The sequence below is a fragment of the Tachysurus vachellii genome, chromosome 5, assembly GCF_030014155.1.
Source record: "Tachysurus vachellii isolate PV-2020 chromosome 5, HZAU_Pvac_v1, whole genome shotgun sequence".
In the NCBI taxonomy this organism is placed as follows: Eukaryota; Metazoa; Chordata; class Actinopteri; order Siluriformes; family Bagridae; genus Tachysurus; species Tachysurus vachellii.
In genome coordinates, this window is record NC_083464.1 from 23,308,983 (window position 1) to 23,326,081 (window position 17,099).

The 17,099-nt window shown below is 42.9% G+C and overlaps 3 protein-coding genes across 3 annotated transcripts; all 3 read right to left on the bottom strand.

The window, feature by feature from the left end:
- Positions 1–197: 197 nt before the first annotated feature.
- nat14 (N-acetyltransferase 14 (GCN5-related, putative)) lies at positions 198–2,368 on the bottom strand. Its single transcript, XM_060870601.1, has 3 exons — positions 2,206–2,368; positions 1,404–1,520; positions 198–1,266 (listed from the first exon to the last, which is right to left on the bottom strand). Exons 2-3 carry the CDS (start codon positions 1,482–1,484, stop codon positions 475–477), a joined length of 873 nt encoding a protein of 290 aa, XP_060726584.1. The 5' UTR covers positions 1,485–1,520; positions 2,206–2,368; the 3' UTR covers positions 198–474.
- A 75-nt stretch (positions 2,369–2,443) lies between these two features.
- Positions 2,444–9,342, bottom strand: znf628 (zinc finger protein 628). The gene is made up of 7 exons (XM_060870600.1): positions 9,036–9,342; positions 8,108–8,630; positions 7,862–7,934; positions 6,571–7,662; positions 6,047–6,410; positions 5,628–5,782; positions 2,444–5,358 (listed from the first exon to the last, which is right to left on the bottom strand). The coding sequence occupies exons 2-7, from the start codon at positions 8,485–8,487 to the stop codon at positions 3,103–3,105; spliced, it is 4,320 nt and encodes a 1,439-aa protein (XP_060726583.1). The 5' UTR covers positions 8,488–8,630; positions 9,036–9,342; the 3' UTR covers positions 2,444–3,102.
- An 818-nt stretch (positions 9,343–10,160) lies between these two features.
- il11a (interleukin 11a) lies at positions 10,161–16,231 on the bottom strand. The gene is made up of 5 exons (XM_060870602.1): positions 15,788–16,231; positions 14,849–15,009; positions 12,125–12,217; positions 11,745–11,906; positions 10,161–11,598 (listed from the first exon to the last, which is right to left on the bottom strand). Exons 1-5 carry the CDS (start codon positions 15,792–15,794, stop codon positions 11,431–11,433), a joined length of 591 nt encoding a protein of 196 aa, XP_060726585.1. The 5' UTR covers positions 15,795–16,231; the 3' UTR covers positions 10,161–11,430.
- Positions 16,232–17,099: the final 868 nt, after the last annotated feature.

A 17,099-nucleotide genomic window follows, 5' to 3' on the forward strand; every position in this document is an offset into this window, starting at 1 on the left:
GGCTGCACATCTCTACCTGTCACGAGAGAAACGGAAAGCTATACATCTTGAAAAGTCGACATACAAGTCATTTCCATATTTAAGACACTTCACTCAGTCACTCAGTTTGAACCTGTACATTCAGATTCAAACCATTTTGTGAATAGTAATGCTACATTATTAAAACCAACTCCTGAGTAAAATCAGTCTTACAGAAGATTTATTTCTTTATATCTTTCCAGACAAAAAGACCACTGACAGTTCAGTACAATACCATTACTATAAAAATGGATTGAAAACTGAATTTTTAAAATAAATTTAATAAAGTGAAAGAAGAAAGAAACAAGCAAAAAAAATAATAATAAATAAACAATTTAAATAAATGTGATTTTAACCATGTAGTGATTTAACAAAATTTCAGAAATTACATTAGTCACAAATTATGTAAAGAGTGTATGACTTCAAGTACAGCTGTAGTTACAAAAATTTGCCCATTCACAACCCTAAGTCTTTAACAAACACCTTTGTTACTGGAAACCCTAACATGGCTTTTCCTGGCTCCTCGTAATCCTCCTCCTCTTCACCTTCCACCCCAGAAGTCTCTCCCTGGAGCCTGTAGCCCAGTTTTCTGAAGAAAGCCTCTCCTACTTTGGAAGGGAAGGGCACATGAGCATAGACCCGCCGCACTCCGCTCTGCTTGGCTCTGAACTCCAGGCTCTGGACTAGCAGCCTTCCCAGCCCTTCTCTACGGTACCAGCTCTGCACTACCAGCCTACAGATTCGGTACACACCATTCCGACTCCAACCATCCCGTGCAATACAGCCAAGCACCTCGCCATCGTTCTCTGCAACCCACACTTCCCCTGCGACACGTGCCCGTTCCTTCAGATCATCTTCATCCACCTTCTCTCTGTCTTCAGCCTTCCCCTTCTTTGTCTCTTTGCTCCTATACTTCTCTTTGGCTTTCTTGCGACGTTTGGCTTTCTCCTGGTCAGTAACAAACTTGGCTTTGGCTGCATGTGGGTTGTGTAGGTCTGGTTCTGAACTAGCCTGGTAGCTGCTGCCTAGGTAGTCCCAGTAGGGTCTGCTGGATCCCAGGATGCCCACGGACCGTGGAATGGTGAGCTTGAGGTATACAATGAGAAGGAAAACAGGGATAAACAGGGCTAGCATAAAGGAGTGCACTACAAAGCGGAGCACAGAGGAGAATGTAGCGAGCAACAGGACCGCCAGTGGTCTAGTAAGGAGGTGCAGGATGAGCCGGTTCTCCATCCCTTCACATCCTTGCTGCACAGACAAGACAACAGTGCAGACGTTTGGGAGGCAGAAAGAGTAAAGTAAGCAGAAAGAATTAATTATATATATGATACAATAAAACCTACATACTAGCCATAAAAAAAAACATCCAAAATGAAAAATCAAACCTTTATAAGAGCCTTTACAGCCTCAATATCCTCTTCTCCCATCCGCCGAAGCACTACATTTCCCAGGTCCAAGTGCGCCATCTTATTCAACCTTTATGGTGATTCAAACCTGGGGTCCTGAAGAGAGAAATAAAGTGAAACTCTACTTGAAAGTCTACACGAGGATTACATAATACAGTGATTGTGTTTTGTCTAGCTAAATTCTGCCAACAAATGATTTCTCATCAAACAACATCGAAAGGGAAATAATCACTCCTAATCAATAGTCACTCCTTATGACCCTGTCACCGTGTTATACTGTATATTATTGCTGAAATTGTTGCACGTGATAACAATATACATATGTATAATATACATAACATAATATACAGTATATATATATCACATATACATAACATAATATACAGTATATATATATATCACACATAATATACAGTATATATATATATATATAAAAACCTTGGGTAAAAACACCACGTTAGGCCAAAAGGATTATCGTATTACCACATATAGAGCAGGGGGTTGGGGGATATGAACTAGACGAGAAACCAAGGATTTAATGTCTTTTAACTCACTAACAAACAAAACAGCCATGCAGGCAACACAAAATATAGCTCCATGATCACATTACATATATATATAAACACATACGCTATATTACGCCTGCAGCATGGCGTATTATGACTATTTACTAACGCTGTGCCGCTTCCGAATGACTTCTTTTTAAAGCTTTTTTATGAAAAACATCTCCAGTTTAAACCACCGTTGTGCTGTGTACCGAGCCAGAGACTGACCTACTTACCTCGGAAATAGAGTTCAAACGATTTCCAAGCTCACATAGTGCCAATAAGCCATCATATGAATAGAAGAGCTTAGTGTTACCGCTACACGCCGACAGCGCGTTCAGCGTATCCGCTTTCGTGAATCGGCGTAAACCGGAGCGTAAAAGCAGGAGCGTCAACCGAATCAGTAGCGTTTTAAATAAGACTAGAGGTCATATATACCACCAGGTTGACCTCTAAAATAATTACCAAATGACATAATTAATTGTTGTTTTTTAATTGACATTTTTTTTATTTAGTTCATCTTAAGTGCAGAATAAACGTTTAAAAAAAACAACACCAGTGACAGAAATTGTTGCACGTGATAATTTACTAATATCAACAATGATAATGAAACTAAACAAACTATAGACATATTCACAGTTCTTTTTGCTCATGTTACACTTTGGCTGTCAACATGACAGCATATTAGTTTGCAGTCGTCCAACATTCTTCAGCAACTCCTCTTCAGTTCAGACTAAGTGGAGAGGTTTAGAAAAAGCATCATATCTTTTGTGTGTGGTTTATGAAACGACTCCCTCTACGGGCTGAGGAGGAACTCAGTACCCAGGACATGCAGAAAGACTGAAGTTAGAGGACAACATAGAAAGATCCATTGCACTACAAGCTTATTTTACCCTAAAGCATAATTTCCCCCTGCATTTCACTCTCCTGGTAGCTGAAAGTCAAATGAAAGTAAATAACTGCTTTAAGATTTAGTCATCTGGATTATAAAAGATTATCATTAAAAATCTGTGTGTTTCATGAGAGACAGGTTGCTGGTAGTTAGTAGGGTGCGTTGGTTAGTAGGGCCGTGTGTGTGGTGTCAGAAAAATACACAGGCTTCATCATTATGAGGTTCTTTTATGAGCTTTTTCTTAAGTCCCATTCACGCTGGCTGACAGTCTGCTCTCAGTTTCTAGTATCTTCTGCTCTTCTGACGTCACTTCTTGTGAAGCAGTGCCTTCTTTGTCCATGTTCCTTAATCCTACCGAAACTCCTTCTGTTCCCTCTGTCAAACTGCTGGAACTAACCTCAATAATAACAATACCTTCTCCTCCCTCTAACTGAAATATACTCCCCATTTGCCCTGCTCCTGTCCCAGTGACTCCCCCAGGATTAGTAAAGCTGCCCCCTGTTTCAGAACCGCTGGCTCCACCTTCTATTACTGCAATCATTTGAACACTTTCCCCACTTCCTGTGTCTGCATCGATTTTAGCTTCACTGCCCAATTCAAACATAACCTCCTGGCCACCAAGAGGCATTAAGGCTTGGCCAGAATGGCAAGAAAGTCTCAAATCTTCACTAGAGCTTTCAGGAAAGCCAGTATTCTGAGCGATGTCTTCATCACTTGGAGCATCTGTTTGAAAATGAAGAACAAACGCTTTCTCTTCCATCTCAACACCTTCTACAAACCCTTCCATTCTTTCACTTTCTCTTGCTCCATGCCAATCTTGAAGCAAGTTAAGAGAAACCATCCCAGTCTTCTCCTTTTCTCCATCCCCCTCTATTTCTTCCTCTGAATGAAATCGGAGAACGTAGGATTTCTCCCCTCTATCTTCACATCCTTCTTCCACATGTTCACTTTCTCCTTCAAAATGTAACACATATGACCTTTCTCCCTCCACCCCTTCATTCATCTCCACCTTCACCTCCACACCGTCTCCTTGCTCCCTCTGCCCACTCTCCTTCTCGAAGCACAGAACAAAGCGCTTCTCTGGTAGTGACTCTGGAAGTTTCTCAACCTCCTCTGCAGTGGACGCAGTTTGGTGGTCACATGTCAAAATACAGCGGCTGTCCTTTGGTGGTGTAGTTGGGGTCACTGCTGATATAGTATCAGTAGCAGGGGCGGAAGGTGTGTCAGGCACAGAATCTGAATTCAGACATGGTGCAGTTGTTGGAAGATCATGTTGCTGAGACAAAGTTGTTGTTGATGCAACAGAAGCAGTAACTGTGGATGTTGAAATAGTGGAAGGGACTAATCCTTGAGTTGCCGGGGCAGATGCAGACTGTGCCACGGGCCCAGATTTCTGAGTTTTACTTCTGCGCCCACGCCTGGTTCTAGGGCTCCTGGTGTGGCTAAGTGTTCCTAGAATTGGTCTAGTACTGGCTATCGTGTTTTGGGTGTGTGGAGTAGTGATGAGGGGAGCACTGTTGTTGGTGAAAATAAACCTCTGCTGGGTCTGGAGTGGCTGAAACGGTGATATCTGAGTTTGGGCTGGAGCTAAAGTGGTTATGTGTGGCAGTGCTGGTATGGTCTGGACCAAGGGAAGGGGCTGTGGTGCTGATGGGGCGGGAAGACTGTTTGTATTGGACGCTGTGGGAACGAGAATTAGACTCGGTTGGCTCCCATTGGTGGACTGGCATTGAAGAAGCAGGAAGTTCTGGGACGGTGGAGGGGGAGGTGGTGGAGGAGGAGGTGGAGGATCTGGGACAGGCTGTGTGGGTGTTGGATTAGACAGTGGGATCAGCTGTAGTCCTGTAGGGGTTTGGATCATAAAATAATTTTGTGACATGTTAGGAGGAATGTCCAAATTCGACGGTGAGAGAATGAGTGTGGAATTCCCTTCATTAGAAAATAGGGAACTGAGCCCTCCAGCTGCATTCATATTTAGATTCAGAGTAGCAGCTGGCATCTCTGAGGTCCCAATGCCATTCTTATGTGTTTTCCCTTCTTCCTTTATGCACATGGCCGTATCGCTGCTGTTATGTGTCCGCAGGTGCCTCTGCAGGTAGGAGTGCATGACAAACTCTTTGCCACAGCGCTGACACTTGTAGTCCTTGCGTGAGGAGTGCGTGCGGAGATGAAGCTGAAGGTTGGAGGAGTGTGTGAAACTCTTATGGCACTGCGCACATTGGAAAGGCCTCTCGCCCGAGTGTGTGCGCTCATGTTGCTTTAGGTTGGAGGTTTGAGAAAACGACTTGCCGCACACAGAGCAGGCATGCGGTCGCAGACCCGAATGCAACTGGCTGTGTCGGCGCAAACAGCTGGTATTCTTGAACGATTTGCCGCACTCCTGGCAAACGTAGGGCCGCTCGCCAGTGTGCTGCCGCAAATGATACTGGTAATGTGAACTCCACTTGAAGGTCAAAGGGCAGTAAGGACATTGGAAGGCTCGCACTCCAGTGTGCACCTGCACGCATGCACACACACACACACACACACAATAGCTTTAATTTATATTTTCATTTAAAATAGGTAAAAGCATAAACAGGTTAAAGCAAGGAGGTTAAAGCATGGAGGTTTGTCACATAAAAATGAGAAAATAATGATATTCATATTAGTGTGTTAATCAAATACTATTCCTAAATCAAAAGATTCTCAAAAGAAACCCTAAATCCTATCATATTTTATGGTAGACTTCATGTGTCAGTGTAATGTAAGAAGCATAGCAGTGTTTACCCGTTGATGTATGGACAGTAAGGAAGACCTCTTAAAGCTTTTTCCACACTCTATGCAGCGGTACGGTCTCTCTCCTGTATGGTCTCTCATGTGGTAACGCAGACCTGAAGAACCCTTGAAGGATTTCCCACATTCCAAACAACGATATGGCCTCTCTGTTAGATAAAAGGTGAAATTGAAAAATCTCAGAAATGATACGACTCAGGTGGAACCCTTAATGCCTACTGAGCAGATTTGCCTTGATGGTACCAAGCCAGAACAGAATGAACCTGCAAAACATGGATGCATGTTGCAATTTATTCTTATCACAATGATGAGTCATGGAAGCATAATTCTAATTTCACAAGTCCATTTCCCAGATGGAAGTAAATTGGAAAGTAAATTAGCATCCAGTCATCTTTTGAGAACTTAAAGCTCACCGATATTTGCTGCAGAGCCCTTGCTCCCGCCTCCTCTTTTTCCTGCCTTCCCTGATGCCCTATTGGTTGATTTCACAGCTTGCTTCTCTCCCTCTTCTGTGACTGCAATAAGGCTGACATGGATCTCCCTTTCTCCCTCTCCGTCCTCCCCTCCTTCTCTCTTAGCAGAGGATGAGGATGACAGGGGCAGTGAGAGGGACAGCGAGGGAGGGCATACTATCTCGGCCTCTGCCTCGGCCAACAGTCTCTGCTCCTCAGTGTGCGAGAGCTGGTGGGAAAGTAGGGATGACAGCAGGGGGAAGGATCGGTCACACACAGAGCAGCTGAATTGAGATCTGGACTGGGACAGTGCCAGAGGGTGCACCTGGTCGAAGTAGAAAAGAATGAAAATGTCACATGTAACATTCATAATAACACCCCATTTTGTAACCTTAATGTGATGAAATTCTTTAAAATTATTTGAAAATAAAACAAATTCTTGGAAACAAAATTTTCTCTCCTCCATGTCATGTAGTAGCGCTCACCTGTGCCATGTGTCTGCTCATCGAGCTGCTGTTCTTGAAGGTTTTACCGCAGTAGGCACACTCAGACAATGCAGCCACAGTAGTGTCCTCTATGGATCCGCCATCATCTGAGGGCAACTGGGCCACAGAGCTCGTGAAGGTCTGGAGCAAGTCATAATGAACCTGCCCAGATCCACCCCCAATACTACCCAATCCAAGCAGTTCTGTCCCCTGCCCACTCTCTGACACGGTCGTGGTTTCCACCACCTCCTCAAAGTCAGCCAACAAGGGGGCCATCCCAACCAGTGAAACCCCGCCTCCCTGAGCCTCCATACCATCAACTCTGATGTCCTCACCCCCATTACCTGCCCCCAGGTTGTGCAGATGCAATGCTTGATGTTCTTCCAGGTGTCTTTGTGTTCCGAATGTCTCGTTGCAGCTGCCGCAGCTGTACAACAGCACATTAGCATCTGTATCTGTTGACTCTGCCATGCTCACCTGAACATGCTCGGAGCTGGTGGCTGTCAGGGTGTTCTGACCGCCTTCAACTGCGGACAGTGCACGAGAGGAGGGCACGTGGCGAGACAGGAAGACCTGACTTGTCCCTCCTTCCTGCCCACCCACAAGGCCCACCATGTCTGATATTGTCATTTCGACTGCTTTTAAATCATCTGACGTGGCTTCCTCGAGCACCACCTCTACACTCGTCCGTGAAGCTACCTTTCCTGTCTTTCCCCCACCCTGAGGCTTGACCTCCATGTGTGAGTTGCGATGAAGTGCCAAGTTGGAGGAGTGTGTGAAACTGCGACCACATTCGCCACAGATGTATGGCCTCTCTCCCGTATGTATGCGCATGTGTTGCCTTAGATTGGTTGACTGGCTGAAAGCCTTGCTGCACACCAAACAGACATAAGGCTTGACACCCAAATGCACGTTCTTGTGCCTACGCAGGCTGCTGGAGTTCTTGAATGCTTTGGGACATCGGTCACACGGGTAAGGGCACTCGCCTGTGTGTTGGCGTAGGTGATATTGGTAGTGAGAGCTCCATTTGAAGGTGAGAGGGCAGTATGGACACTGGAAGGTACGCAAACCAGTATGCACACTGCGATGGACCTACATTTGAACATAAAAAATAATAGAAATAAAACCAACTGCACCTGAAGGAAAAACCTGCACTCTATACCAGCCCTTATTGAATCTTAACAAAAAAGTAACAGTAAAATTATGTCATCATTAATCAAAGACAAAATGTAGCTATTTATATGCACATGCTACGTCTGTTATGTTTCTGATACTGGCAGGTACTTCTCACCTGGAGGAGAGATGAGCGCTTAAATGCTTTACCACAATCCTCACATTTATAAGGCTTTTCTCCTGAATGAGACCTAGAACAACATGTAAAAATCAATCTTATTAGAAATTCAATTCATTCTTTAAAGCAAAGCTCCCGTTTCACTCAGAGGTACACTAAACCCACGTGTTATATCATTAATTTGGAATAACATGAAGTGCAACAACACACATATATAGATAATATTCTGTAAAGTGAACATCTTACCTCTGGTGATAGAGCAGAGCGGATGAGCCTTTGAAAGCCTTGGGGCAGAGGTTACAGCGATAAGGCCTCTCATTGTTATGGCTACGCTGATGATGTGCCAACCTGGAAGACCACTTAAAACTCTTCCCACAATCTAGACACTGAAAGGGGTGTTCAGGATTTTGGGACCCTGTCGCACCTGGAGACGTGGACGATGTGACCATCTCGACTTCTGTAAGCGTGGCGGTTTCTGACCCTTTCTCTTCCTCTCCACCTTTCTCTTCATCATTATCCTCCTCTTCCACTGAGGGAAGAAGCGTCGGAAAATGAGAGAGGGACGAGGAAGTCTGGCTGGGAAGAAGCTCCGTTTGGACTACCAGGGTAGCGACAGAGTTGGCCATTGTACCCTACGAGCAGAAGAGAATGCTCTGGGTTGTAGCACAGATTACAAGCCTTATGGATCCTCCCAATTCACAGCAGCCATTGCAGATGTTTCGTTGACTGATGATATTGATTATCTTCTGTATCCAAATTGAACTGCAAGCTTCAAGCATAATACTAAATGAGCTATTGTTAATATCACAATCATCAATCACAGTGTTAATATCCTAATAGTCATGATCCATGTTTTTAGCCAATTATAATGTGTGGATGTTCACAGAATAGTTATTATTTAAAGTTTTAGGCAACATGGCATAAATAACAATGATACTTCATCTGAACAGATTTTTATAAGAAAACTAAAGTATGCAAAATGTGTAAAACGTTAGAAATAATTGGGGTAATGACTGATCAGCATTTCCCCTTTAAACTCCCCCCTCCTCCTCTTCCACCTCTTCCTCCTCCTCCTCCTCCTCTTCTGTATCAGTGTCCCCACTGCGTTGTCTCGCGGAAATGCGAAACACAAGATTAAGACCAAACAAATCAAATGTCACACACGGACACTCACCCTTCATATATAACCATGTATACATCAACATTTGCTTCCTCTTCTACCGCTTTGTTTATGTTTTTGTCCATTCACCAGCCGGCCTTCCCGCGTCCAGCTCATTGCTCGTCTTGTTTCTCAAGCGTCGTAAAATTTCTCGATATTTCTACACATTCACGATGCATATGTCACTTGCCTGCAATTATTTTTTTTTTTACTAAACAGTTTTGATATATTGAAATGAGCCTGAAGTCCGCAGTGATAGTCCATACAACCTTAACAATAATGTCGAGCACAAACTAACCAACAGTCACCCGCCTGCTTCCGGCTCTCAGCAACGACGAACGCTATTGGTCCGTTTTGCCACCTAACTCTTTCATGTTATTGGTCCACAAGATTAACACTGACGAATTTACACTAAACATTGTCCAAATATTGTCCAAGAGGCATTCAAATGATAATAATCTTCGTATCGGACCATATTACAATATCGTTTACATTTTACAGGATAAGAGTAACCGAATAAGGAAAATCAAGAGTTTGTGCCTCGAGTCAGTTTCTGGGAATTGTAGTTTTTTTGTGCTATTGAGGCAAGGCCTAATGTCTCGCGCACATTCCCAACCCTGGTCCTGGAATAATCCCAATCCTGCAGATTTTTAGCTGAATCAGGTGTGTTAGGAATAGAGAAGATACTACAATGTGCAGGACCAGGAACGTGTTATACAGGCTCATGGTTCATCTTTTCATCAACAGTGGCTCCTCTATGGAGGAATATGGCTTAGGTTTTGCATGTTTTGCCTTGTACCTCCAGGCTGGGCTTTGATTCCTGCCTTCACCCTGTTTGTGTGAGCAGTTTGCAAGTTCTCACTGTGCTTCCGGTTTCCTTACCATTTCAAAGGCTGAAATCTCTAAAACGCACACATGTTTAAGATTATGCTTAAGGTAGTTTCCATCACCTTGTGCCTCAAGACCCCTGGGATAAGCTCCAGGTTCCACACAACACTGTGTAGGTTAATCTGTATAGAACATGAATGGTCAATGGTTGGCACTAAAACAGTTCATAGTTTATGTCTAGCTCTTGGCTACTGAAAACTGCCAAAATTGTAAAAAAAAAAATAAAACTGCACCAGTCGTGCATATAAACTCCTTTATTGTATCAGCCACACTCTTGACACCTTTTTTCAAACAGCAATGCCACTTACAGCACGTGAGTTGAACATTAAAATTTTAACAGCAATGATAAAGCCTGATTATAAGTAGTATAAAAGTATAAAAATTACAGAAGGCTTGCTTCTCTTCAGTGAAAATAAATAACATGAAAACATAATAAATAGTATATCAAAGTACTAAAAAATAATCAAAACAGAATAATTTTTGATATTGCGATACAACTGCTAGAGCAAGGGGCCTTATATCATAGAAAACTATAATATAATATAGACACATTTGCGCTGTACATAACAATTTACATTCAGGATGATGTATGTACACTTGTACATTACCAAACAGTCACAATATCACAATACATAGTATTTTAAGGCTTGGGTTGTTTGTCTTTTTTTCCTTTCATTTAAAATTGATTAGCCGTCGAAGCACATCATCTGAATCAGAAGATCCAAAACACAAACCCAAATATACTGTGCAAAGAAGGAGACAAAAAATGATTTAAAAAAAGGCAGCTATGGTGTAGGTCGGTGCATTGTGACACTTTTTTTCCTGCCATTTGCTAATTTATCATCTTAAACTAAGACACCTTACAAATCCAGCAATATTGCTACATCTAGTGGCAAAACAATCTAGGTAACAATCATGAACCCATGACTCCTGAATTAAAAGAAAAGAGACATGAGGAGAATACACTTTGTTAAATAAGAGGCATATCAACAGATGTTTTAAAAAGAATGGTTAGAAGACAATAATATAGGAAAGAGAGAAACAGGAAGTACATTTTACGCTTAAACTTAAACATAACTGTAAAGAAAATGACTTTTTTTTTTTTACTCAAAGAGTCAAATAAATAACGACACCAAATAAATAACTAAATAACTGCTCAATAAATAAATAAATACATAAATAATGAATAGTTTGAATTAAAAAAAATGAGATAAGAAAGTGAAATTTAGATGAATTTATGTCAGTGAGAGATGAAAAGCAGGCTGTTGGCAGTGATGCACGCTGAAGTCCAAACACTCCCAGCTGTAACTGACAGGTGGAGTTCTCACGTTCGCGCTGTGGCTTCGATGTGCCGATGACTACTAATCAGATCAGATCAGATAGACAACACTGCTGCCATTTGGATCAGCTCGGATATGCACCAAACCGGTAGTTCATAGAGGCAGAGACAGAGGAAAGGCTGAAGAAGGCGCCATTCACAAATTCTGGGCGGTGATTGGCTGCAGGGTTGAAATGGCAGTCCTCATTGTGTTTTGGACTTGAGGCTGAGTAAAGCACGTGCTGCCCAATCACAGAAAAGCCTGAACCTCTGAAGAAGCACCTGTGAAGATTGATTCATCTCCCATTGAGAGGCTTGTGGAGGGAGGGAGGGAGAAGGTACGGCGATCCGAGGGGCGTCCACATGAAGCATCTGAAGCAAACAGAAAGTGAGAATAAATGCTATGATGCCACATACAGTGTTTTTTCCTCATTTCTGCCTTCAGGTTGGAGTTGTAAATGATTAACAGTACTAGCAGATATGTAAATATACAGATGTGTCGTGTTTTTTTTGGATACCTGGCGATGTAGCAGGTTGATGAGATTCCGAATGTGTGAGATCATTTCTCCGAGCTTTGATGCTGAGGAGTGATGGTGCTTTTGGTTCAACTTGTTTAGCCACTCGAAATGGTGCTCAAAAGCCCTGAAGTCAGCATGGAGCTGAGAAAGTGTAGGCTTTAACTGCAAAGACAGGGAGATAGAGAGAGAGAGAGAGAAAGAGAGTTCCATTCGATTAGGTTTAATCCCATTCATAACCAAATTATTACTCTTTTGCATTTATAACATGCCATTTAAAATGACATTAAATTCTGCAAATAAGCTACTTCTGTCAAGAGCGGTGTGCAAAAATTAACAGCCTAATTGACCACAAGGCACCTAAACTTGAGCTAGAAGTTTACCTCCAGGTTGCTGAGGTCATTGGCTCTGCTGTTGATGGCTGGAAGAGACTTGAACTTGTGGTGGTCGCTCACCGGTTCACCCTTGTGGTCATTCTGAAATAAAGGATAGAAATGCCTTCAGTAAACAGATAAAACACATGTTCACAAGGGAAACGCTGTCCACAAAAGCAACGTCATGGCACTATGCAGAATTTCCCATGCTTAGAGACGACCTCCAAGTACTGATCCAAGAACAGCTCGCACTGACCAAAGTGCTATAATTAGCAACCTCCAGAGAATGCTTCCTGTTCTTAAACCAGTAGCAGGAGGCCATCCTCTACCAATACCACAGAATTACAGAGCGTCAGAGTCACCCAGAGTTCACCAGGGTACAACCTCTGAAAGTCAACAAGAAAAGTTTGTGACCTGAAGCCACAGGATGTTTTGTAGAGGAAGAATAACAGCATATGCAATGAGTAAGGCCCTTGGAGCAGAATAGACAACATTGGGATGTAGGGAAACTCCAGGGTCAGGCCTAAAAAAGGCGCAATGACATACAGACCCAAAACAGGCCTTTTTCCCCCCTTTTCATTCCGACCACTAGAGGGAGACAGAAACATTTACTGGACTTAGGCAGGTTCTTTTTTTTTTTTTTTTTTTTGGTTGTATAAACTTCTAAGCTCCTGAATGTATTTAAAGGGTGTAAACAAGAGCTGAACTTTTGTTGCTATTAAATGTAGTTATGCCACTAATGGGCAGGATGTAAGATCAGTTCATACATCAGAAGCATGTAAGGGTATAAACTGATCTAATTAGGTGACAGGTGTAACGCACGCTATGCATCATCGAAGTTTCATCAAATGAGAAAAACATCACGAGCCGCTCACCAAACAGCATAGTGAGGTCAGCTTTCCGCAGCTTGTCTCAATGTGTTTTTTCCTTTATAATAATGTTGTTGCTGTTTTGCAACCGGTTCACATCTTCCTGTGCCTTGTTTTCGTTGTTTCGTTAAGGAAACACTTAATCACACATTCCATCCACTGCATCGCTCCCTGTCACTGCATCCAATTTTCATCTAACCTGACCTGTGCTCCTAGACTTTGCACACATCCATAGTGTTCTCTGATCCATGTTTCTCCTCACATTAACACAGATATCATGTACATCCTCTTAGATCCTCACAACACACACCTCTGCAGTGCTATTTGTCCCCCTCTCCTTTTGTGTTCCTGAATGCAAATATGGCAACCTGATAAATCCACCTGATTTCTATCAGGAACACTTTGCTGTGACAACCGAAAAGCTAAACAAGAAATCCCACACCTACACAGCCCACAGCTATTTACAACACACATATACACAAACACAGCCGAATGGAGTAAATACACCCTCGCAAACTATCACACATTAACACATTCTGTGCGTGCAACCACAGCAGCCAGCACACATCGTTTTTATTGCTTTCTTGTGGGGACTTTCCATCAACTCCCAACTATTTTTCTTTCCTAGGCTTGACCCCTGTAAAGTGTAACTCCATGCAAGAAGAAACCTAAATACCAAAACAACCAAAATAAATCGGACTGAAAAAACTAACAAACTACTTCTACGAGTGGGGCTGGGGGCCTTTTGTCACAGGTGCTGTCTTTGATAATGATCTGCCTTCACATCTGCTGCACAAGCACAAAGCAATGCAAAACGAACCACACCAAACATGACTGCATCTAATCTCACTTTAAGTGCACATACAGCCAGGTTAACATCAGTCTGGCTGCATCTCGTCACCTTGCATACGCTGAGAGTGACAGAGTCCCTGATCTGATCTTACAAGTCATACCTGAGTGCATTCTCAAAGCCATGAAAGGGAGCAATATAACCTCAGATACAATCAAACAGCAAAAGAGGATGAGGTCAGAGTTTCTGAGCTTCACAAGAGCGCTGCACTCTGAGGTGACGGACATCAATGGGACCCTGAGCTGTGACTCAGACACTTATAGACAACCGAAACTAAAAAAAAAACCTTCATGCTCCCTCCACATGCTGCTGCATAAAGCAATGCTTATGGTGCTGTCTCACCTTTACAAGTCAGCCAGAATGGAAGACTGTACTGGTGCTTGTAAACAGGCCTTCTGAAAAGCCATGGCAACGCAAGGGAAGACATGCTTATGTTTCCATGAGGGAGTTATAGCAGGGAGGCCTCTCAGAGGTAAGGGAAGTACAGAATGAATGGGTTCAGTACCCCTTAGGCTACAGACCTGTCACCTAGCAACCTGGCAAAACCGGACCAAAAGCTTTTGTCACCGACTGACACATGTTCCAGACTATAAGGAATGGACAACCAAACTCAAAAGACTAAGAAACAACCCTGTAAACATTCACTGAAGAGTTGCAGTCTTTAGAGCTTACTACTGTTCTGTGTTAAGTTAAGTCTGGTCTGGGATGATGGCCAGTACTGGGCCTAAGTCCAGATCTCTGTTGTTTTAGTCTAATGGAAATGAGCGTTATCTGCACCCTCCTGGATTCAAAGCGGCCGCAATCTGCCACCCTGCTCTCACCATGATTAATGCAGACCAGATGAGTTTACAGGCCACATGTGTGAGTCCGTGTGAAGAGAGAAAGGGAGAAACTCAGTCACATCCCATATACCAAAGAGACCCATTTGAGATCTGAACCCCATCAGGATAAGTGATGAAGGGCTGGATTTCACACTCAGTCCCTTGGCTTAAGGCAGCAGATTAATCAACTTACGATCAGGTCGTGGGTCATCTTCTGCAGATGCCTCGTCTGGTTGGTCAGCTTGTCAAAATCCGCGTGGGGACGTCGCGGGTGGGCGGGAAGCGCCGACGTAAACAACGGCAGCTGAGCCAATAGGACGGAGAAGAGCAGCGAGGAGGAGGAGTCGAGCAGCACTGCGGAGGAAACAAAACACTGATTGGTTCACGTGCGCACGTCTCATCCGCAAGCGCACTTATTACAAATCGTAGCGGGTTTGTTCCGCCGGAAGCAGCGTGCTACTGTTACATGTTTCCACACGCGGACTGCGTAAGCCGGGTTACATTCCCTCATAGTTGTCTCACGCTAAGAGGTTTGAGCGCTGTCATGTGCTTCCGTTCGGCCCAGAACCTACAGGGTTTATTTACTGCTGTTTAGTTTCCGATCTAAAAGCAGCGTCACTGCAATGTAGCGCTGAGAAAGTTGTGTTATTGCTCTAAACTTCATACACCTACAAGACACGTGCGTGCCTTTAGCTGTCACCCTGTCAATCATGCCTACTGACACACGCGCACACACACACACGCACGCGCGCGCAAAGACACACGCGCACATACACACACACACGCCCATCTTCGAGCATCCCAATAGCATCGTGATAAAAACAAACAGATAAAACTTTCAAAAACAAATAGAAATGAATGAATAACTGACTGGTCGTTTTTTTTTTTAACATTTTAAGACACATTATTACAGACATGAGCAACACGCACAGTGATAAAGAGATAACTTATAAACTATTATTATTATTATTATTATTATTATTATTATTATTATTATTATTATTATATGAACCTATAATGAAGATGCAAAGAAATGCATGTTGTGCTAGACCAGACATAATAATAATAATAATAATAATAATAATAATAATAATAAAATTCTACAGAGAAAACATAATATATTGGTACTTACATTTCATGTTTGTGTAGATCCTTGAAGTAAGCTAATAAATAGTTTGCAAATAAATAGTAAGACAGATTCAATAAATAAATAAATAAATAAATATGAGCGTTCCGGCTCTTTGTCACGTGCTCCGAACTTCTTCTTCTTCTTTAGTGTCCGATCGGCGGCTCGTGTCAGGCAGGAGGAGAGAGAGGGAGAGAGAGAGAGAGGGAGAGAGAGAGAGAGAGAGAGAGAGAGGATGGAATTGAACGGGTCCTGAGTGGGTGCAGAAGTGTCCAATTCCTCCCTTCAGAACACACCAGGCTGGAACAGACACGCGAACACAAGGAAGGATGGAGAGGGTAAAAAAGAGAGAGAGGTATGAAGACAGACAGACAGAGGGAGAGAGAGAGAGAGGGATGCGAGTGTGTGTGTGTGTGTGTGGTGTAAGTGATTTTTCGCGCAGTGAAATGTTTAGGCTTGTTTAAAACTTCCTTTTATAAAGACGTTCTGTATGACACATCCCTGAGTCACCGTGCTTCATTCATAAAAACACACACACACACACACACACACACACACACACACACACACACACACACACACACACACGCTCTCTCTCGCTCTCCTCCGTGCCCGTGCTCCTCCCGCCCCTCCATACTCTCTCTCTCTCTCTCTCTCTCTCTCTCTCTCTCTCTCACACTATGTAAAAGAAAAAATAAAAAAAAAATATTACAATTCCGGGTTTTTTGTGCTTGCAATATCACTTTCTCTTGCCCTATCTCTCCCGCTGCTATCTCTCTTCCTCTGTCTATCTTTCCAATCTCTCTTTTTATCTTCTCATCTCCAAATCTCTTCCCCTTTCTCTGTGTATCTCTATAAAAATTTAAAAGCCCCATTGTTTCATGTTATATCTGTCAATCTGTGCTGCTCTCTCTCTCTCTCTCTCTCTCTCTCTCTCTCCCTCTCTCTCTCTCTCCATATATATATATATATATACACAGTTTATTTGAATACACCATGTACTCTAAAATAGCTAATCTAATTTATGTTGAAATACACAGGCATGTGTGCGCACACACACGCACACACAATCTTTTTCTGACTCTGATTTTTTTTTTTTTTCACTTTTAATCCCCTTTTCCTGTGAGTCTTTCTCTCCAGGCTGAAAGAATGATTAGGGGAAAGGTGTGCTGTCTGGATACAGCAGTGGGGTCTATAGGTATGTTACAGTAACAGAAAGACAGACAAACATTATCCTTTATCCCATGAGACACACACGGCGAGAGAGAGAGAGAGAGAGAGAGAGAGAGGGCAAATTAAGCATACTAACACAGCTCTG